This window comes from Sesamum indicum, linkage group LG6, assembly GCF_000512975.1.
Source record: "Sesamum indicum cultivar Zhongzhi No. 13 linkage group LG6, S_indicum_v1.0, whole genome shotgun sequence".
NCBI lineage: Eukaryota > Viridiplantae > Streptophyta > Magnoliopsida > Lamiales > Pedaliaceae > Sesamum > Sesamum indicum.
Genome location: NC_026150.1, coordinates 422,421 through 444,944, shown reverse-complemented (window position 1 = coordinate 444,944; position 22,524 = coordinate 422,421). Strand labels below are relative to the sequence as shown.

Here is a 22,524-nt window from a genome sequence, read left to right as displayed (position 1 = left end):
ACCAAATTCAAAATCCAGTAACTACAAGGAAAGTTGCCGCTAAACTGAGAATGAGCGAAAACTTTAGTAAATTGTCCCAATCATGCAACATGCGTTTTTTGGAAACTACAGTTAATATTAATTAGGAAAGTGAGATTTAGCTCATGATTTTTTCCATTTCCTTTCCAGTAAATGGGCGTGATTTAGTTTCAATCCTTATGATTATACACATCACACTTATGCTAATTTGATGTTAATGACAAAATGGATTTGTTAATTATGGCATTAATACAAATAAACTGTACATCCATACTATAAAATATTCTAAACTTATATATAGACTTTTTTTTTAAACTGCACTTAATTTTTATATTTGTCAAAAATCTTGCATCTATAAACTTCCCTATTTATATAATATTATTTTAATTTTTTAGTATTCCTAATTTCATGGTGGATTTAGAGTCTTTTAACACTTTTATACATAGTATGGATCGAGATTATTTTAGTAAAATTAATTAGGACAAATTACAATGATATCTCCTAAGGTTTTGTATAATTACGAATATATTTTTGTTATTTAAAAAATTACAAATAACTCCCTAATGTTTGATAAAATTATGTAATCATTGGCTGGAGGTATGAAATTGTCAACTTTACCCTTACTATATTTTTTTAAATTAAAAATTTATAAATAAATCGAACGGGATGGATGAAAAAATTTTAAAAATTATAAAAAAAATTACCCCCTCAATCCATAAAAAAAATATTTTTTTAAAAATAAATAAAATTATAATTTTTAATCCACAATGGCATTTTGGTCAGTTCACTAAAAATAGATAAAAATCTAATGGAATGAGCTAATTGTTAGATGGCCCTAAAATCAAGAGGAAATTGATAATTTTCAAACAATGAGGGGTATTCGTAATTATGTCAAACCTCAAAAGAGGTAATTGTAATTTATCCATTTAATTATACTACATTATATTTTACCATTTATCACTTTTTATTCAGGATGTTATACTAATTATTAATGTTTAATTAGGCGTTGTGGCACGTCGTTCCTACGTGCATGTAACGAATAATTTTTTTAATACATTAAAATAATATTTAAATCAATAGATCACAATTAAAAATAAAAAGAAGAAAGAAAGAAAGAAAACTAATTCATCAATTAATGTAAAATTTGAAAAGTTAAATAAGTTAGTTATTTTATTGATTAAAGGGTATTTTTGACTTCATAAAAAATTGGTGTAGTTGTGTCTTTAATTGTCGTTTATGAGTGTGGAAACCCTTTTCTTTTTATACAGTTTAAATTAGTAATTTGTGGCACACTTTATGTGTGTGCAACTTCTATAAATATCATTTCAAATAAAATATTTATAAAATTTTATAACTTGATAAAGTATATATAAAATAATAAGTTAATATTAATTTTGAAAAAAAGTGAGAAAAAAATGAATGATTTTTTTAAAGAAGAAATAACTATTAAAAGATAAATAGCAATCTGTTCTTTTTTTTTTTTAAAAGATATTTTAATATTTAATTTAATATAAATAGCAATCTGTTCTTTTTTTTGTTAGTAATCTAACCATGCAGCTTTCTAACAATGTATCACAAGTTGCTAAAACTTCTAAATCTACTCTTCATTGGCTTATAAATAAAGGTCATTGTGCATTCATGAGGGTATCAAGTATTATTCATGCAATCAGTCTTTTCTCTTGATTTTCAGCAAGCTTCTCGCCCTATTTTTTCTCCAACATTATTCCCACTTTAAATTGATACTTTGTCAAGTCGTTTCAACTATTTAATTATTACTCTTACGTTATTTCAAATTTTCAATTATCTTTTCAGTAAATCAATTTTTGACGTAAGTATTAGAACTGTTTGTAGGTTAGTCCTCATTTTCAGTGAAGATTCTTCAACCATTGTGGTGTGTTAGATCTTGGTACACATTATTGGCGCAATTTGTGGGAGATTTGAGCTGGAGATGTAAGAAATATCCAACTTAGAAAATGGATGTGATAATGGCTTTCTTTAAGGGAACACTTCTCTCCTTGCTGCAGCAGGTTTTGTAGTTCCATTTCCAGAACAAACACTAAGGGATATCAACATCCCTGCTCTCACTCTTGATCCGACAGCCTTGCCTGCTACAACCAACCCGTTCTTCCTCTAACAGCTTTTCCAGTTCATCGCAAGACCGTCAACTCAGCCCTTCGGGGCTCCCAAGCTAAGGGAGCAATACAATCTTCTCACCAGGAGAGGCTCAACACATAAGGAAATCAAAGAACTGACAGGCCAACTCCAGCAGGACGAACCTACACTAGTTGATCTCGTTTGCAAGGAGAGGGCCAATCAAGAACCTCCATAAATATAGCATTCTCTCAAGAAAGAAGTGGTGGAACTCTGCCAACAGGTAAGGAAGGAGGTCCCGCTATTGGAGCGCGTATTCCCTTCAATGCAGATATTATAGCGGAAGAGCTGCTTGCTCACCTCAAGACGCCCTAGCACCAACTTGCTTATAATGGCACCACACTCCTTGCTAAGCACATCCACGATAAAAGATGGGATTATGAAGCCACCTCTTCTCTTCGAAATAGAAGGGAAGCACGAGGATAGTTGAATCCCATTGTCCCAGCACCGAGAATTTCACCCCACTTATTACTAGCTCAGCATGGATGCTGATGGCCATAAACAAACACCCTATTTTGTAGTGGTCCAAGGGTGTAGAGGAAGGACCAAAGCTTCCCACATCTAAATACTTTTCAAATACCATAGGGAGTACAAACATGATACGAATAGATGTCGCCAACTGAGATAGGATATAGAAAGGTTCATCTAAGCTGGTTATCTAAAGGACTACGTCTACAAAAATTGGCATTGTGAACTACAAGAGAAATGCACTAGCCATAGATATTCCCGTAGAAACGAGGATCAACTTGTTGATCCCTCTAGGAGGCAGTGCCGAGCGCCATAAGGATAAGACTCTTACTAAGGAGCAAAACACGAAAACGCACCGGCCAAAGAGGTGATCTACATGATAGTCGAAGACCTACTGATGGGACTCCTATGAAATCTAGGCGTGCACATCATCTTGCTGCCCAAATGATAAAGGAGATTGACCATAAAACAACCAGCAAGGGATCCCACGATCCACTTTGGATTTACTAATACTCAGGGAATTCATTAAGCCCATAATGGTGCTCTCGTTATTTCTATTGCCTTAGCTAACTATATGATTCAACATATTTTTGCAGATTCTGCAGCTCAATAGATATCCTATTTAATGAGGTCTACTGACAATACGTAGTTTTTTTCCTCACCCGTCAGTAAAATAGAAGTCACATTTTGGGAATATATAAATACAAATTAAGAACGTAGATGACGTGTGAACTAATTGTAATAGTTTCATTTTGTGGTGTTTTATGCGAATATATATATATATATATATATATTTATAATCTTGCAGGTGAGAAGTTAACTTGTTTGTTGTAAAGATGAGATTACGTATGTATATTCAACAAGAATTGTATTATGTGCATATATATATATATGTTTGTTGTAAAGATGAGATTACGTATGTATATTCAACAAGAATTGTATTATGTGCATATATATATATATATATATATATATATAAGTTAAGGTTTACTTTAAGTATAATATTTAAGGGGGATACAGTTGAGTACCATTAGAGGGTGCTACAGGGTGTTTTAAGGATAGTGCTAAACAAAGAATAAAAAACTCGTATTTTCACAAAAGTACAGTGCTAAAGATGTATTTTTCGAGTTTCACATATCAACATGCTCGTATAGGGTACTTTAAGGGTAATGGTAAATAAATTAACTTAAAGAACTCATATCTTTTACTATAATTTTTTCTATTTTTACTCTTTCTGAAAAATAATATAACATCTATAATGCCAAAAATTTAGATCATTAAAAATGTATTTCCTTAATCCATACATTAACAAGCCCCTGGCATGGTGTCAAGGGCCGCCGCACTCTCGGTACCCTTAAGGCACATTCGGCTATTCAACCACTCAACCTAACCGACCAACAACTTTCGTTGACAGAGGCTGGACTTTTGCAGTCTTAGAGTTTTAGGCGTAGGTCTTCTGTCTTGTACATGTTGTACGCTTGTAAATAGTTTTGTTTTCTCAGGAGAACGTTATGCCTCTTGGGTTGCGATGTTCAACATGTTCTGTATCTATTATCGTCAAAACAAAAAATCTTTTTAAAACTATTATAAGGGGGAATAAATTCTTGAAGCTTGGTGTAATCTACATACTAGTGTCCCTCTCAAGGTGATCCCCTTGCACTAGCATCATTTGTACAGTATATATGCATTCCGCTATTCATAAATCCACATTCTGAAACATGTGTTCAATTTGCTGCTTATTGTTGCTGATTTCGCATTTTATGTTGATATTCTTGTCGGCACGTGGTGCTAGTGTCGGCAGGAGTTTTGTTATTGTGTTGCTATTAGGCAAAAGTAGTCATTTACCATAGACTGCTAGTCACACGGTGTCGTTTCCTCCGCATTGCGGAAGGCACCTCGTGAGAAATGGTATCAAAGCCTCGGTACCTTCATGTGATCGAAGCGGGTTGCTGCGACCCAAGCAAATTCTACTGTGAGAATGGCAGACCAAGATGCTGAGAGCCCCATATCAACGGTCCCACCTAATGGTCCAAGAAATAGCAGAGCATCAGAAGAAGACGGGTTTGATTTGGTAAAGATATATGTCCGCACATATTTGATTTGACAACATGAAAAAGCAGACTATCAGAAGAATGGGATATGGCGTGTGACGTGTTGAACAAATTCGTATTTTCTAACAACAAATACATTTAGTTTTTAATTCACTTAAGAAAATAAATGATTAAAATATATAATACATAATTAGAATGTTAAATATGTAATTTAAAATCCTCGCACATCAATATACTCCCAGCATGGGATGGGTTCAGGATAGTATTCAACAAATAAACTAAAAAATACGTATTGCAAATTTCACTACATTTTACTCCTATTTAGAGAAAATAAATTATTAATGTATATAATGCAAATTATTAAAGTGTTAAAAATTAAATTTTCAAATTCTACACATTAACATACCACTAACATAGGGTGCCCAGAATGTTGTGGTCAACAAATAAACTTAAAACACTCGTACTTTTGATTATAAATTTCTCTATTTTTTACTTTTCTTTGTGAGCATAAATTAATGAAGTATATAATGTAAAACGCACATCAACATGCCAATAGTTTGGGATATGCCGAGAGTAATGCTAAATAAACATATATTTTTTATCCTGCTTAGCAAAAATAAATCAAATAAATTCAACAATACAAAAGACTAGATAGTAAAATATGCATTTTTCGAACTTCACACATCAACATACCTTAAATAAAGGGTATTCTGATAGTGGTGTTGAAAATAGAAATTTAAAAAGCTCGTATTTTCTACTACAATTTTCTCTAGTTTCTTACTCTTTGTGAAAATAGATTAACAAAATATATAAATAAAATAATTAGAATATTGAAAATGTATTTTACAAACTTGACACATCAATATGCATCCAGTACAGACGTGTGCTAGGTAGAGTTGACAAACATATAGATGAAAAAGGAACTTGTATTATTCTACTACAAATTTCTTTACTTTTAACTCATATTAAGTAAGATATATAAAACAAAGAAAGCATTAAAGATGTATTTTTCAAATCTCGGATCTGTTCATACACCTATGTTGATGGTCCTTCATAACGAATAAACTAAACAAACTTTTTTATCATTTAATATTGTGAAACATATATAAAACGTACAATTAAAAACTTATGTATTTTCTATAATGTTATTTTATATTCATACCTTGTAAAAAATAAAAATATTTCTCAATTTTATTGAATTTTCTGTTATTGCCATTCAGTATAAATTAAATATTTCTAAAAAAATTTATGCTTAACAACAATGCACTTGCATTTTACTAGTTGGTAGAAATAAGGAAATGTACAAAAGTTAGAAATTTTACTTCCTTGGACATAAAATGAATACCAGTCTTTCTTGCTTTAGGTAAAATACAAGTATAATCTTTCATATCATACAAAGAATGCTGAAATTCTACAAACAATGAGTGCTAATTTACATTTTAAAAAAAATCTTCTAAAACCCGTTAGGCATATTCATAAGACAATCTGAAACAGGTTCGTCGCTATGAAACAAGTCCAAGATAGGTTTATCGGGCGAACTCTTTTGTTGATATCAACTTCAATGGTATCGTATGATACACCACTTCGACTGCATCAGTCGATGACCGATATTAGCTTAAATCATGCTTCCTTTGCTCTAATGTCAACCTGAGGAAAACAAAAGGACGAGTCTTTATGAGTAATACACAACGCAATTGTAACATAGAATCTATGGTCTATCCATACTCGTTTATTAAGCCTTAAGGCGCTAGAGTCTATATTTGGTTTTTCAGTTCTATGCTTATCTAAATAACATCGTCTCACTAAGAATAGTGCGGGAAACTAAAGGTCGAAATAGGGATTTAAACACTCAACTAAAACTGCTTCACTTTGATTGCTTAAAAAAATGCATTTTAACATCATCTAGAACCAAAGTACTGTATCTCTCTCTTCCCTATTGTCATTTTCTAACGAAAAAGCAACCGTTGTCCCTATCATTCCCTCTACAAATTTTTCCCCATATTTAAAATTCAAGAAATGACAAAACTATTGGATTTTTCTTTGTACGCTACAAGAACTCGATGTGTGACTAATTTCTATAGAATCTTCACATTCTCACTATTCTCATTTGGAAGACATAGGATTATGAATTTTGAGACAACTTTAAATGTGTTGGACGCGGGAGACATTAGAGTTGAGGCCTACACGGGAGATCATCCTCCAGTATTTTTGTTGATTTATTCTTGATTCATAAATTGTGTTAGGTTCCCATGTTGCTGTCTCAAAACTTTTTGTCTGCCAAAACATTTATAATTCTTGTACAAATTTTACAAAACCACCATATTTGTTCACATTATTAACATCTGGACTTTGTAGGTGCATCACAACAAAATTTATTGGAATATTGTTATTATACAACCACAAATTAATTCACTTGTGAACTTAGAAAATAAAATAGCACATACTAAATTGATGAATATTTGTCTAGATGCCAAGTATATTTATTATTTTCATAATACCTATGACTACGTATCTTAAAAAGCTTTCTCAACATCTTGACAAGTACAAGCATTAATAATACATGTCTCTTGTTATTATTTATCACAACAAAAATTAATTATGCACTTCTTTGAAAACCAAAAAATATATTTTACATCAATCCATTTTTTCAAAAATAGGAAACGACGTCATCTTAAGTTTTTCAAAGAACTAAAAAAAATATTTTAAATCAGTTATTAGTTACAAAAGTAAAATATTTAACATATTTATAAGGAAGTGAAAAATTACGACATTTCATGCACTTTCAAAAAGCAAGTAGAAGAATAATGATTAAATACATTCCAAACTTTGTCCATTTATACTTCGTTTTCTTTGAAGAGAAATTAGTACACACTTCATACCGATTTTGAAAACTTCATAGGGTAACAAAAAAACATTTGGTATGAGAGAACAAATCATTGAGTAAAAAAGAAAACTAAATTGTGGGTAATATAAATAAAAAGAAAAAAAGTTCTCCATTTGAATAATAAAAAGAAAAAAAGTTTTCCATTTTAATAATAAAAAGGAAAAAAGTTCTCCATTTTAATATTTACTAAGTTACCAAAAGTTTGTGCTCCTTAAAAATCATTTAACAAAATTTGAAATTACAAATATTTACAAAAAATTACTCATCTTGGAAGAGAAATTTAAATTTGGCATCTAGACAACCATTCAACATTTTAGCATATAGCATTTTATTTTCAAGGTTCACAAATCAAATAATTCGTTGTTGTATAATATAAATTTTCCAACATATTTTTCTATGATACACCTGCAAAGATGATGATGTTAATAACATAAATGAATGTGGTTTCTGTAAAATCACACAAGGATAATAAATGTATAACAACAAAAAATTTCGAAACCACCACATGAAGAAAACCCAACTAATAAATGAATAAGAAATAAGTCCACAAAGAGAGAGGAGGTTTGTTCTCCAATTTAAGTCTCAACCCAATGCTTGCATCCTCCACATTTTGAGCAACCTCAAAATTCAATGATCCCATTATTTCCAAATCAAAATGGTGACAGTGAGGGATTTCCACAGAAATTAGTGCAGTAAACTCGAGTTTTGTAGTTTACAAAGTGTAAAATCAATAGTTTCAACCTTTCTCGATTTAAAAATATGGAAAAAAAATCAGGAGAGAAGAATTAATTGGGCGCTGGTTACCTTTCGTTAGAAACATGAAGAGAGGAAGATGAAGATACAACTACCATTAGGTTCTAGAATGTCGTCAAAATGCATACTTTTAGCAACCAACGTGTGTTTCAATTGAGCGTTTAAATCCGAATTAAGCCTTTTGTTTCCAGCACTATGCTTAATGAAACGAAGCCATTTAGTTCGCACATAACTTGCCAACCAATATATTCTAGCCCCTCTGTGTTTCAATAAACGAATATATATCACTTATACTTACTTATATGCTTGACTTGCATAATCAGATACATTGGATGTTATATACTAACTAATGCTTCATGTGAAGAACCAAATAAATGCATGTCACATGTATTACTAGAAAATGATATACCAAGTAAGGTGAAACCCTTTTATAATTGTATGCTACATGCGTTGGTGAAGAACCAAATAAATGCATGTCACATGTATTACTAGAAAATGATATACCAAGTAAGGTGAAACCCTTTTATAATTGTATGCTACATGCGTTGGGCGCAAAGAAATAGCCTCCATAGTACATGGATAAAACTAACACACAGAAGAAAAGAACATCGATAAATCATTAAGGCATTCTTTGAAAGGCATAAGCAACAGAATTATGAAAAAACTAACACAGAAGAAAAGAACATCGATAAATCATTCAGGCATTCTTTGAAAGGCATAAGCAACAGATACTGCATAAGGAAGAAACGTTTTCGGATGCACATCACAAAAATAATTACGTGGGTTCATCAACTAGGGGACTAGCAATTGGTTTACGAAACTTCATCACAGTCGAGTTAAGATCTCTTAAAGTAAAGCTAAGCTCAAATAGATGCAGAGAGTGGAGGGATGGCACTTAGATTTCAGAGAATCACATTTATGCATCAAGACCCACATAGGTGAAATTGATTGGTATCAAAGATAACACTAGGAAAAGCATATACATTACTTACTGCTCCTAAAATAGATCGCTGATTTCGTTACCTACATACCTTTCCAAAGATTTCAATAAGGACCAAGAGTGGCATGACAATGAAACCCATAGAAAGGGAGCTGCATTAACCATGATCACCTATAGGCGAAATAACCGACATTTTCCGACCACAAAGTCATTTCATAGCTATAAATATAATAAATTCAAAAGAAAAGGAGGTCACATCCACAAAACTGATAGAAAATAGAGATTTTAAAAACTCTAAAGTTGTCGAGACAAAGCAAAAGCAAGCCAAAAAAGTGAGTCAAAGATTTCTCAATGTGAACTATCCAATTCAATTAGAAAGACAACTACGTGAAAGCAGATTGGGTTCCGGAAAGTCATGGAATCAAAAAGGATATCATTAGTTGAGGCGTTACTTACAAGGATGAATGCACATAAAATATCATGCCTTATCTTTTCAAGAAATTGAAAAACGACCTGCCTCGAGGATGAAAAGTGTCCACTGCAATCAATCATCAGTCGACATACATAACTAATAGATGTATGTGATCGTACAGTGAATATTCAACTGTGGGGGCAGAAAACGATTTTGTAGCTAATCATATATATAAGCTAAACAATCTTTCCCAAGTATAATTCAGGAAAAAATGTAATGCATCACCTAATATCATATAAAAATATAAGAAAGTGCGTTTTCTTTCTCTTGTTTCTTTTCTTTTCTAATCTTCCTTTTGTTTTTTCTTTTGGTGGCTTGGGAATTGGAGGGTGTAGATACTTACACCTATGTTTTCAGTTACATGGCTTCCACCATGTCACATTTAAAAATCTGAAAAATATTTATTGAGACAGAGTAATTAGTTACCTGGCGATACAGTGTAGGTAATGTATTCTTCATTTTCACTAGAAGTTCTAGAAGCACTGGTGCCTGAAAATAGAAGAAATTAAATTATTTCCTGAAGTGAAGTGTGGTGACATAATCCACAATCACCAGTAGAATCATAGTTAAGACATAATAATTTGTTCACCACAAGAATCAAAATTTCAATAACAAAACTGAAAATAAGAAAACGGGGTGACCTCTCCGAATGCGACCTCTCTGAATGCCAAGAAGCCAGGAACACAAGATGATGAATTAACGAGTCATTTTTTGAGAAACTCCAGTCAACCCCACCCACGTACTTGAGGACTGCGAAAAAGCAAGAAATTGAGTGAATCTTGGATTGTCTCCTGGCTGTAATTTCAGAACCTCAGGGTCCTCTGCCATTGTCACCTTCAATTCTAAATATGAAGGTTAGGCCTCCTCATAACCAGGAACTTCTATGCAAGAAGCGGCAAAAAGTAAAATCTTGCAGTGATCAATTTCAAGAATCTTGAGGAGCCCCCTTCTAGCTCTCCAATTGACGGGGCCCAGATCCTGAGGGGGAACATTAAATTATAGTCAATTTGAGTCTGAACCAAACGCTAGAACTGGGGATGGGCCAGAAACTACACCGCACGAGATAAGAGAAAGTCATTTACACACAAATGCATTTGTTAAAAAGTCAAAGAGATAAAGGAACCTAAGAGAAAGTCATTTACACGCAAACACATTTTTTAAAAATCTAATAGATAAAGGAATTTTGAAACCGACGACACAATACAGGGGAAAGGACAGCCATTTGCTTGAAGGGATTATATGTACAAGTCAAATATTCACTATGTCCTAGTGAGTGTTCCACTGTCTTGATAGCAGAGGGTATACGAGAATTACTGTCTAAAATGATGGGTACAAATTTTTTGGGTGGATAAGTGGCTCAAGAGTGTTAAGTAGTGCTACCATCTAGGAGTTGCCTATGGTTCAGAAAGTCGCAGCAAATTGTGTCCCGTCTAAACCTAATTTCTATCACTGTGATGAAATTCATTACGGTATGTAGCTTCTCGTAATTCAGGTGTTTTTCCATGAAACTCATGTATAGAAATCCAAAGGATTCCCCACGGACATTCCCCAGCTGAGCTATGAACTCAACATTAACTATAGTAAATGGGCGAGATGACTGGCGTAATCAAAGTCTTGAAGTTTCTACACTATATAGCTATGAGTATCTAATCAAACAGAATTTAACGAAGCAAGCAACTGATGGAGCACCTTCACGCTACATCTAATCAGGAACAATGCATGTTACCATTGGAGTACTAGTATAAGAAACCATACCTATAAATGTACGAGGAACAACTCCAGGAAATTCCAAGTGATCATACTGACATGGCCACAAAAACAAACACAGACAAACAAAAATTAATAGAATACTCCACCAAAACACAGACAAACAAAAATTAATAGAATACTCCACCAAAACAGTAAATATTTGTAACCGAGCAAAAGATCTAGCTTTACCTTCTCTATCTGATGCCGATGATATAATATGTCGTGCCTTGCCTAAACGATAGAAGCACACATCTTTAAGATTCTTGGTCCTCAATTTTCATCAAGACCAAACAAATAAAAGAAACCACTTATATCCGAGAAAAAAGTAAAGAAACCCAAAATCCTCAAAAACCCCAAAACAAAATTCAAACAAATATTTGACCGAACACATTGTTGATCTGATAAGAGATCAAGAAAAGAAGTTTTGAAAAACCCCAAACCCGAAAATAAAAACAAATAATCCGCGAATTACATAACAACTTCAAGATTCTTGGCCATTTATCAGTTTTCATCAAGACCAAAAAATAAAAGAAATCCATATATTTCCAAGAAAAAAGTAAACAAAAACCCAAAATCCTGAAAACCCGAGAACAAGTTCAAACAAATATTTCATCGAACACATTCTTGAAAAAACAAAAATTCTGAAAATCCCAAAAAGAAGATCAAGAAGATATTTCCAAGAAAAGAAGCGTTGAAAAGCCCAAAACCCCAAGAACCCTGAAATAAAAACAAATATCCGCGCATTACATCGCACCTGAACATTGAAGCTTTCTTCGACCTTTGTGTAAGGTGCCATGAACACATAAAAAGCGGCAATCGGACCCAACAACAGATCATAACCTTATTGCAAACCATTCGCAAGCAAATTCATTAGCAATTTAAGTAAACAGCCAGAACTGAAACGTGATTAAGGTTGCTCTGAATCGTCGTACCATAAAGTTGCATGAATTTGGAATTGAGAGCCATTCTCATCGCTATGGAGTGCGAATCCAGAATATGGTGGTGAAGATGGCATGACTGATGAGTGGGACACGCTTTTTACAATCACCCCCAACTTATCCAGTTAATTCAAATCGTACCGCAAAGTTACCGTTTTTAAATTACGTTTAGCCCCTTCAACTCTTCAAATTAGCATTGTCCCCCTTCAGTTATATTTATATGACACACTACCCCTCTCAAATCTAAAAATAGACACTTTAACCACTGTCTGTGAATGGCCTGTAAAAAAAATAAACAAATTTCGAAATTAAAACAACAAAGATATAATATGAAGAATTCATTGGGAAACTTTTGAATCGATTTTAATATAAGTGTATGTCACCATGAGAAACTAAATATCAATATTTGCCTTAAAAAGGATCGACATATTTTCTCTTTTATGATATAAAATAAATTTTGTTGATATAAATAAAGGAAAAATGCAAGTAACTCCCTTATGATATCGCAAATGAGTAAATTATCACCTTATGAAAAAATAAATAGCGATTTACATCCCTATATTTGTTAAAATACAACAATTTACTTCCCTATATTTTTTAAAATGAAGCAATTTACCTCACTGTATAAGGAGGTAAATTACTTCATTTCAAAAAATGTGAGGGAAAGTAAATTGCTATATTTTTTTATAGGAGAATAACATGCACATTTTCATTATCACAGCAGGTAAATTGCTATTCACCCATATTAATAACATGCAACATGTTGCCAAGAGAGCTAATCTTTCTCATTGAATCAGAGGAGGAGAATGTGTTCGAGAATTGGGTTCTTGGGGCGGGGGGAGAGTTGATCTCTGAGTTAACGTCGTTATGTTCTTCCTCTATGACCTAGTATTTATATATTTATTTATAGAGAAGCATTGCAAGTAGTGTTGACTCCACCGTTGGCGGTGGGGTGGGGGTTGGGGTATGGGGGGAGAACTGATATCACAGGAAATCAAAATCTAAATTATGCTAAATATTTTTTGATAAAATAAAGAAAAAAATCTAACTAAAATAGAGTAAAATAAAGAATTTCTTAGCGTGAATTAAAAAAAAAAATCACTTAATTTTAGAATGTAAATCATGTTCATAAATTAATAATTTTTGCTATTAGAATATTACAAATTTATATTAAATTTATAGATTAATTATACATAGACGTCATCTGAAAATACGAAATTAAACTTTAACTTGTAGAAGTTTAAACTTATGCTTATGTTCCCTTCAAAATTTCTTTCCTCGCACCTAACAACTTTTTATGAGAGTTTTGACGAAAAAAGCTGAAAATCTGAAACTAATAAAAAAAATTACATAAAATTTTAATTTTGTCCATCATGTAATATTTTTATGTACATTTTTATACTTTGAAAGGGATAAAGATAATATATATATATGGGGATTGTGGTTAAAAATATTATATTTTTTTCTTATAATTACAAAATTATTTATATAAGCATGTTAAATGCGCAATAAATTTTAAAATTTATGTAAATTTTTTGCTAACGTCAATATTTTTTGTTCAAACCTAACAAAAATGGAGTCAGATGTAAGCAATGAATTTTTGGAGGAGCGTAAGTGTAATTTTAAAACTTATTTGGAGAAAGATATAATTTTACATTTTTAGCTTAACCCTAAATCTATTTTAATATTTAATATAATGATAAGATAATTATTTTTCCCCAAGTTAATTGAATATATTAGCGTTTATTTTAGTATATTTGTATTATTAAAATACTTCGATAACTAAACACCAATCGGTTCTAACTCAACAATTGCAGTTTCTGCTTTGAACCGGTTAGTATCGGTGCCAAGGCACAAAAATATTATATTTTACAATTTTAATAAAATTAAACATTATAAACCAAGTGTTTTTACAATTATACTTGTAAAATTTTAATTTATATAAAAACTTATTGCCCTTGGATTTACTTACCCTTTTTTTAAGTATATAAACTAAAGAATGAAGTATATGTCATCATGCCACTATTGTAGCACCCTCTAACAGACTATGACTATATCTCTCCTAAATATCATACTTAAATCATATTTATATTTGTAATTGTGCACATAATGCAATCCCTGCGGAGTATATATACAGACAAACACATAATCCCACCATCACCACAAGCGCAATTGACTCTCCATTCACAAGATTATATATATACATATAAAACATAACAAAATAAAGTTTTTATAATTAGTTTGCCACATCACCCATATTTTATGACTTTATACACTCCAATAACGTAATTTTCATTTTTACTATTGACTACGAAGAAAACTGTATAATGATTCGACCTGACTAAAATGCAAGGTTTGGACTTAGCCCTCGCTGGTTAAAATTTATATCTGAAAAAAATGTTAGCATCTTAGCTTGCAACTCAATAAACAAATAACTGACACTATCTTACATCAAATATAGTCTAGATAAAACAAAATGAACAACATATATATAATATAGTTAATTTAATTTTAGCATAATCAACTTTATCACATATCAAAACCAACTCATCACAAGGCAATACTCATCTTTTCCTAATCTGTTTACCAGAAGGTAATGTATTGTTGTTCTCCACCAACTTAATTTCACCATTTATTATATAATGTTTTAGTAAATCCCTTGACATGTTACGAAGGGTCATCAATCTTATTTTGCATCATAGCTCTTTCAATTCCTATCGTAGCTTTTTTTCATATATCATAGTTTTTTTATATAGCATCATAGTCTTTTCTTTTCAACTAGTAGACTTAATGCAAATAATCGGTCCAGCAGACCTAGTCCCAATGGCCCATGAGCAAGGTATCATGCCCATAGCCCATCTATTATACTAACATGGCAGGCTAATAAGCCAAATCCAATAGGATAACTCGCCAGATATTAGAGATGATAAGTTATACGTATTTCTAACACCAATGGGCAGAATGATTCTTAGAACAGGCCCACTTTAAAACTAGTTGGGCTTTAGCCGAGCCGAATAGCAATCAGGGTGGCCCAATAATGGAGAGAGTGGGATGATCTTTCAGAACAGGCCCATTTTGGAACTTATTCGGCTTCTGGTCAAGCCCATTAACAATCTCCTCTGCCCAATACGCAGAATAATGGGCCACGCTATTTTTTAGCATAGGCCTATTTTGAATTCTTGGGCTTTTAGTTATACCCATTAACAATCTCCGTGACCCAATAAAGGAGAGTAATGGGCTGCAATATTTTCAGACTTGAGGATTCTCTAAAAGAAACCGGACGTGAGCTTTAACAGCCACGCTGGCGATCCTAGATAACCACTAACCAACCAATGAGGATCGAAACTTATGAAGCCACGAGCAATCCGCGTGAACCACACTTCCACCGATAAGAAGACAGGTTATATCCCATATAAAATAATAAATATTTTTTTACGCTTTAAAATATATTATACATAATAATCAAATATATAAATTAATATATTATAATAAATAAATTAACTTAAATATATTATCGACCACAAAAAAAAAAAAGATATAGTTTGTTGTGGGTGAAAAATATATATATTTCTAATATATTAGTATAAAAGAGATATAGATGGAAATTGAGGTGAAGTGGTTCAAATATATATAAGGAATATTTTGATAAATTTAAAAAATTGATGTTGCAGTGTAAGTAATCAATTTTTGTGAGTAAAAATATTTTATTTTTTTACATAGTATAGATAAAAAAGTAGTTTAAATTACTAAAACTCCTATAAAGTATCAAAATGATTCTATTTGTATAATGAGATCCTTTAATTATTTGACATATTTATTTTTTAATTGGATATATTATTCATTTTCTAATTAAGGCTTGGTTTACTTTGGAAATCGACTAAGAATTAAGCTTAATTAACTAAATAATAAAATATTAATATTAATTATAAGCCATTTGTGTAGTTGTATAATTGGGTCCAACAGTCCAAGTAACCCAATCCACCAATTTTGGGGTTTTGTAACGGATCCTATTTACCAAAGTTAAACTATACTATGGGATAAGTAGTTTAGAGGGTGAGGACTACTATAGTTTAATTTTTTGTTAGAATTTCTTTTATATTAATTAATGGTGTGCATGCAGACTTAAATGGTTAATTATACCGTATTCCTAGATAATAAGAAAGAGATTAGGTTTGATGGAACATTTTATTATTTGATTAATATTAATCCAGGTAATTGATTTCATGACAAGATCTCATTAAATAGGGATGTATCTCAAAACCAAGTAAGTTTCCTTCTCAGTCAAATTTCTTATAATATTTGAGGATTCTGGTTGTAAATAAATATACAGTTTGTACATGTCTTTTTGAATCTTGGAACAAGAGTCATCCCTCAATCAAACACTCAAATCCTGCCCTTCCCTACTACTTCATCTTCTTCTCTTTCTCTCTCTCTGCTTACACACAGAAATCCCTGACAGCCGCAATAAGAATGCTCCCCGTTGCATGTTTTAGCATACTGTAAGAAGGCCAATTCTTATTCTTCTTTATTTCACCATCTTTATGTGATAACTATACACATACAACACACACACACATGAATATTTGATGATTGATCAAATGCTGATTCTTGGTTTAAACAGCAGTGGAATATGTAGCCCACATGGATATTTGTTTTTATGTATATGTGGAAATTGGATTTTCCTATGAAACTAAGTTTTTGGATGGAGATGCAGGACGGTATTTTTGAACTAGTTGATGGTGGTGATCAAGTCTGAGATGAGACGACGAAGCTCGTGCATAGTGTTGCGCCCTGTTTGTTTTCTCATTTTTCTGGTATGGTGCCTTCTTGCGACTAATTCTTCATTTTGTAACTCTTTTAGCTTACAAGTGCACACAGTAAGGCTTGAATGAGTGCTCAAGATTAGCACCCTTCTGCTTTTAATTAATTGTGTATACCATCCAAACATGCAGATGCTTGTGGTGTTGTCACTAGCTGGTTTGTTGATTCCATTGTGGATCAAAAGGGTTGCAGGAATTGAAAATGAAGTCAAGTTTATTGCCAACAACATCAATCAAGAATTACTCTCTGGAGTTCAGAGAACAGCTGCATTGTTCTCTCCTATTAATGCATCAACCATAAACTTAGCGCGAATGTTAAAATCGTCTTTGGGTAAAAATGACAGTCGTCACCACTCCAAGGCTGAATCAATGGTTAGTGTACAAGTATTCAGTTTCCATCAAGAGAGAAGAATATTAGACTTAAACTACATTTTGTTCTTTTTCTCCTTGTGAGTCTGTATTTTGGGTTCAACAACAATGCAGGTGGCCTCTACATTATTTCAAGCTTTATGGACAATTCCGAACCTAAGGCAGATTTCTTACATTGGGTTAGATGGCTTTCTCTTCGCGTACTATACCGACCAAGGGGATCAACCTTATGCATTGTACTCAAATTCTACATTTTCTTCTACACAAAATGACACAAAGAACTACACTTGGTACATACAGCCTGTAAATCGTGACACTGGAAAGTTATACGGTGAAGCAATTAAGTCTGCTCCATCAGCAGTAGTTAACTCAAGCTGGTTTCAAGAAGCATTGAAGAGTACAAACGGATATGCCTCAGTAGGGACCGGGTGGGCCAATTCTCAAGATCTTCTATTGCTTAGTACTGCTGCTATTGATGGAGGAAGTGCCGCTTCTTCAGGGTATTCGATGAAATCTCTTATCGACTTCTTGATTGGTCAAACAGCCTTTTATAATGGAAGCTTGTATTTGGCTACAAAGGATGGGAATGTGCTGACTCAAGGAATTCCAAACACTCGTATGATCTTAGCTGACAATAAAGTTTCCTTTCAGTTACTAGGACATGACGGTGATCGAGATAGTGCAGTGGGAAGCATTACGTGCCAATCCCACGACGCTGAGTCTATAGACACTACATTAAGCATCAGGGGCAGGAAGTATGTGATTAATTGCTCACCTGTTGAAATTGCAGGACTTCAACTGGTAAGTTTTCTCTTCACAGTAATTGGGCAATAAATTAGTATATCACTGATTCTCTGAACTTCTCTTCTCTATTCTTGTAAACAAACTGGATTCTTATTGCTAGTTTGAATATATATATCTAATCGCTGCATAAGCTTCTTCATCTGGTAGTGTTTGAATAGTTCTTCTCATTAGTATAATGTGAAATATTTTTATCTACATGTCTAATTATCTCTCTTTTTTTAAGGTATACGTGTTGGCACTGCCACACAACGGATTGTCAAGCTTGATTCACAAGAACATCAGATTGGCATTTGTTCTACTCATGTTGATGATTTGTGGTATGGTGATTACAACATGCACTTTCGTGTATATGATTGTTGAAGCGGCGAGAAGGGAGATGTATTTATGTGGTGCACTGATAAACCAAATGGAAGCAACCCAACAATCAGAAAGGAAAAGCATGAACAAAAGTCTTGCTTTTGCAACTGCAAGCCACGACGTCCGTGCTTCTTTAGCAGGCATCACAGGTCTGATAGAAATATGCCGGAGTGAAGTTTCTAAAAGGGAACCCTTACAATCAGAGTTGCTGACAAATTTACTGCAGATGGAAGCTTGTACGAGGGATCTTTTAGGTTGGTTTTTCTCCTTGCAGTGTTTACAAACACATCCTATGTATCATTTGATTGACACTAGTTCTTTGACATGTTTTAGGCATATTGAACTCCATTCTGGATACAAGTAAGATAGAAGCCGGAAAGATGCAGCTCGAGGAGGAAGAATTTGATATAGAACAGCTACTAGAAGATGTGGTTGATCTGTATCATCCTGTTGGTATGAAGAAAGGGGTGGATGTAATACTGGATCCATATGACGGCTCTATCACTAAATGTTCTCATGTTAGAGGTGACAGGGGCAAACTAAAACAGATTTTGAGCAACTTATTGAGTAATGCTGTGAAATTTACATCTGAAGGGCATGTGACAATTCGAGCATGGGCAAGAAAATCGAGTCTTGAAAATGAAATACTTGCTTCCAATCAAGAAAACTCAATGAGTTGTTTATGTTACTTGTTGTTTAAGAGTGAAAGAGCATACACTGAATCAGAAGTTGTGAATACTATCCAAAGGGATCCAAATCACATGGAATTTGTATTTGAGGTGAATGACACTGGAAAAGGGATTCCAAAGGAGAAGCAAAAATCTGTTTTTGAAAACTATGTTCAAGTCAAAGAGACGACACTTGGGCTAGAAGGCACTGGTTTAGGTCTTGGCATTGTTCAATCCCTGGTAAGCAACAATTTTTTTTAAGTAACTTTCAAGTTTGTGTTTAATAAGACAACTAGTGAGATAATATCTATTGTAAAGGAAACTAAATATGTTAGATCGACTAATAAATTGTATTTTGATTATTCAATTTCTAATTTTGATTGCATCTAGGTTCGTTTGATGGGTGGAGAGATAGGAATTGTGGATAAAGAAATTGGCAAAAGAGGAACTTGCTTTAGATTTAACGTGTTCTTCTTCAGTACATGCGAGCCACATGCTTCAACTCATGCAAGAACAACTGATATTGAGGCCATCTCAAGCGATTCTTTTCAGCACTCTGGGTCTATTTTCCGTATTCACAGCCCCAATACTGAATGGTCCCAAGTCATACTCTTCACTCAAAGTGATAAAAGGAGTAATATTTTGCAAAGTTTCATGCAGAGACTTGGAATAAAAGTGCATGTTGTCAAGAAACATGAACAACTTTCTCCAATCCTCAAGAGAATCAAGCAAAAGCTGAACCTATCCCACCATAGCTCGTCGAGGAAGTCTGAGGGAAGTTCAAGAAGTGATGAGCACACATCACGGGCGTCTAGTACACGATTCAAGGAAATTCCTCTGAGCACCTTGGATGGTATGGACAATATTTTACCCTCTCTAAAGAAACCTAATGTGTGGGGTGGTACATTTGCGTTCATTTTGATCGTGATTGACACAAGTAGAGGCCTGTTTAGAGAGATCAGCAGGGCTGTGGCTGAATTTAGAATGGACCTTAATGACAAATGTTGTTGTAGGGTTGTTTGGCTGGATAGACCAGATATGAGCAACACAAATTTTCAAGGTGTCGATGAAGATAAACTACCTGCATCGGATTTGGTCATCAAGAAGCCATTCCATGGATCCCGTTTGTACGAAACTATTAGGCTTTTGCCTGAATTCGGTGGGATGCCACCAAGAACAGGAGAATCCTCACATACTGTTGGAAAGTTTAATGTTAGAAACATTAATACTCTTGAAGCCAGCACGTCGTATGTGGTAGGTAACAGAAAGCCATTGATGGGGAAAAAAATCTTGGTGGCTGATGATGATCTTATAGGAAGAAAAATAGCCGAGCATGTGGTCTCACAGCTCGGTGCAAATATAGTTTCATGTGAAAATGGGGAAGAAGCTTGGAGGCTAGTCTGCAGAAATCTCATCAATGATGGAACAAATGGTGCTGGAGTTTCCAAGCTTTCAATACCTTTTGATTGTATCCTAATGGACTGTCAGGTATTAACATTACAAAATCTCTTATGTTTTAATCTTTTTCTTTTTTCTGTGTCGAAGAATTTGATTTATTAGTACTGAGATGATGAAAGTTATGTTTTGGTAGATGCCAATGATGGATGGGGTTGAAGCAACTAGGAGAATCAGAGAAGTGGAGAAAAGATATGGTGTTCACACACCAATCATAGCATTAACAGCGCACGACAAGGGAGAGGAGATGAAGAAGATGATTGAGGTTGGCGTAGATGATTATGTAACCAAACCACTCAATAGAGATAATTTTTTGAAAGCCATATCTCAGCTAATCATCAAAACATGAGATAGAATGTATTTTCCTTCCTTCCCAGCACACACTAGAGAAAGAATTAAGCATACTTTATTTTCATGATACCGTGTATGTATTAACTGTTATATATATTTATCTCCATCTATATCAACGTACCTCACACATAAGAGTAGTATAATTTGAAATGAATTATTTAACGCTGATGTTAAAAAATATCAATTAATCATTGATTAATTGCTTTAAATTTTTTCAACAGTACTTTTAATTTAATAAAATTGAGCAAATTTATGTGGGCTGTCTTTGTATTTTTTTTATTAAAATTTAAATGAATATTTTTTCACAATAAAAATAAGTACTTATGAGATTCATGCTTTTATAAACACTAGTAAAATAAACGCACATTGCCCGTGAAACATAATTCTTAACTTTTAATATTTAAATTTTTTTCTCCTTCCTATAATGTATATATAAGTAAAAGATTTTAATGAGAAATTTTGAAGAGAATATTGATATCTGAAATTGATTATTGACAATGAATTCCAATCTAATACTTATACATTTGGTTCTTCAAAATCGACGGTGAAGATTAATTTTGATGGTATGGTGATAAGCTTTCAAAAACTCTTTTGAAAATGTTATAAAACCTTCTAGACTTATACATAGAACATTTTTAAAACTTCTCTCAACTTTCATATTTGTCTAAAACTTTGCATCCATTTGTATGTATATAAAATATTCTAATTCTTTTTAATACTCTTAACTTCATGTTGCATTTATAGTGTATTATTAACCTCTAATTTGTCGTAGACCCTTTAAAACAATCATCTTGAAAGTTTTATTTTTCTACAAAAAAAAAATCTTATCAGCTCAAAATGTTTAAAATTCAAAAAAATTGAGTAATTTATATAGTGTAAGAGAGGCAAAGGGAAATGATATCATGTTCAATTGATCTGAATATAAAATTAATTATTCCATGATGGTAAGATCATGAAATCAATTTTTATGAAAATTTGTGTATGTATATTTTACCTTTTATCAAACTTGCTTTCTTTTGAAAAATTATATTGATATTTTGCATCATTTCTATAAAATAGATAATATTATCAAGGATTATAATACTTAAAAGACAATTTTCAATTTTCTCCCACAAATCAATATAATAATAATAATGACGCTCTACGTATTAATTAAATTATTTTAAAGTTTAAATCATAAAATTAATTTGAAAAAATCCATCATATCTTTTGCATATCCAATTACATCTAATCTAGAAATTTATGAATACTTTTGAATAAAATGTTGTTTAAAATA

At 32.7% G+C, this 22,524-nt stretch overlaps 2 protein-coding genes across 5 annotated transcripts; one reads left to right on the top strand and one right to left on the bottom strand.

Annotated features, from left to right (window-relative positions):
* Positions 5,998-12,544, bottom strand: LOC105163050 (dol-P-Man:Man(7)GlcNAc(2)-PP-Dol alpha-1,6-mannosyltransferase-like). Of its 4 annotated transcripts, none has more exons than XR_002287195.1 (7): positions 12,419-12,544; positions 12,241-12,326; positions 11,676-11,717; positions 11,493-11,538; positions 10,379-10,715; positions 10,164-10,226; positions 5,998-6,335 (listed from the first exon to the last, which is right to left on the bottom strand). XR_002287195.1 is itself a non-coding variant. In XM_020694349.1 (6 exons), exons 1-5 carry the CDS (start codon positions 12,456-12,458, stop codon positions 10,687-10,689), a joined length of 243 nt encoding a protein of 80 aa, XP_020550008.1. In that variant the 5' UTR covers positions 12,459-12,544; the 3' UTR covers positions 10,456-10,487; positions 10,572-10,686. The 4 variants fall into 4 exon arrangements, 1 of the variants encoding a protein (XP_020550008.1); XR_002287196.1 differs by having other exon boundaries at positions 10,379-10,487; positions 10,572-10,715; positions 12,241-12,526; XM_020694349.1 differs by lacking the exons at positions 5,998-6,335; positions 10,164-10,226 and having other exon boundaries at positions 10,456-10,487; positions 10,572-10,715.
* LOC105163345 (histidine kinase CKI1) lies at positions 17,371-21,246 on the top strand. The gene is made up of 6 exons (XM_011081657.1): positions 17,371-17,616; positions 17,728-18,414; positions 18,641-19,028; positions 19,108-19,682; positions 19,833-20,930; positions 21,034-21,246. The coding sequence occupies exons 1-6, from the start codon at positions 17,371-17,373 to the stop codon at positions 21,244-21,246; spliced, it is 3,207 nt and encodes a 1,068-aa protein (XP_011079959.1).

Bases quoted from the DNA above. Each gene is read 5' to 3' on its own strand.
- LOC105163050 (XM_020694349.1), bottom strand. From the start codon at position 12,458: ATGAGAATGGCTCTCAATTCCAAATTCATGCAACTTTATG. The intron at 12,327-12,418 runs GTACGACGATTC...GTTTGCAATAAG, and splicing joins CAAATTCATGCAACTTTATG to GTTATGATCTGTTGTTGGGT. The intron at 11,539-11,675 runs GTAAAGCTAGAT...TGGCCATGTCAG, and splicing joins ATCGGCATCAGATAGAGAAG to TATGATCACTTGGAATTTCC.
- LOC105163345 (XM_011081657.1), top strand. From the start codon at position 17,371: ATGCAGATGCTTGTGGTGTTGTCACTAGCTGGTTTGTTGATTCCATTG. The intron at 17,617-17,727 runs GTTAGTGTACAA...ACAACAATGCAG, and splicing joins ACTCCAAGGCTGAATCAATG to GTGGCCTCTACATTATTTCA. The intron at 19,029-19,107 runs GTTGGTTTTTCT...GACATGTTTTAG, and splicing joins TTGTACGAGGGATCTTTTAG to GCATATTGAACTCCATTCTG.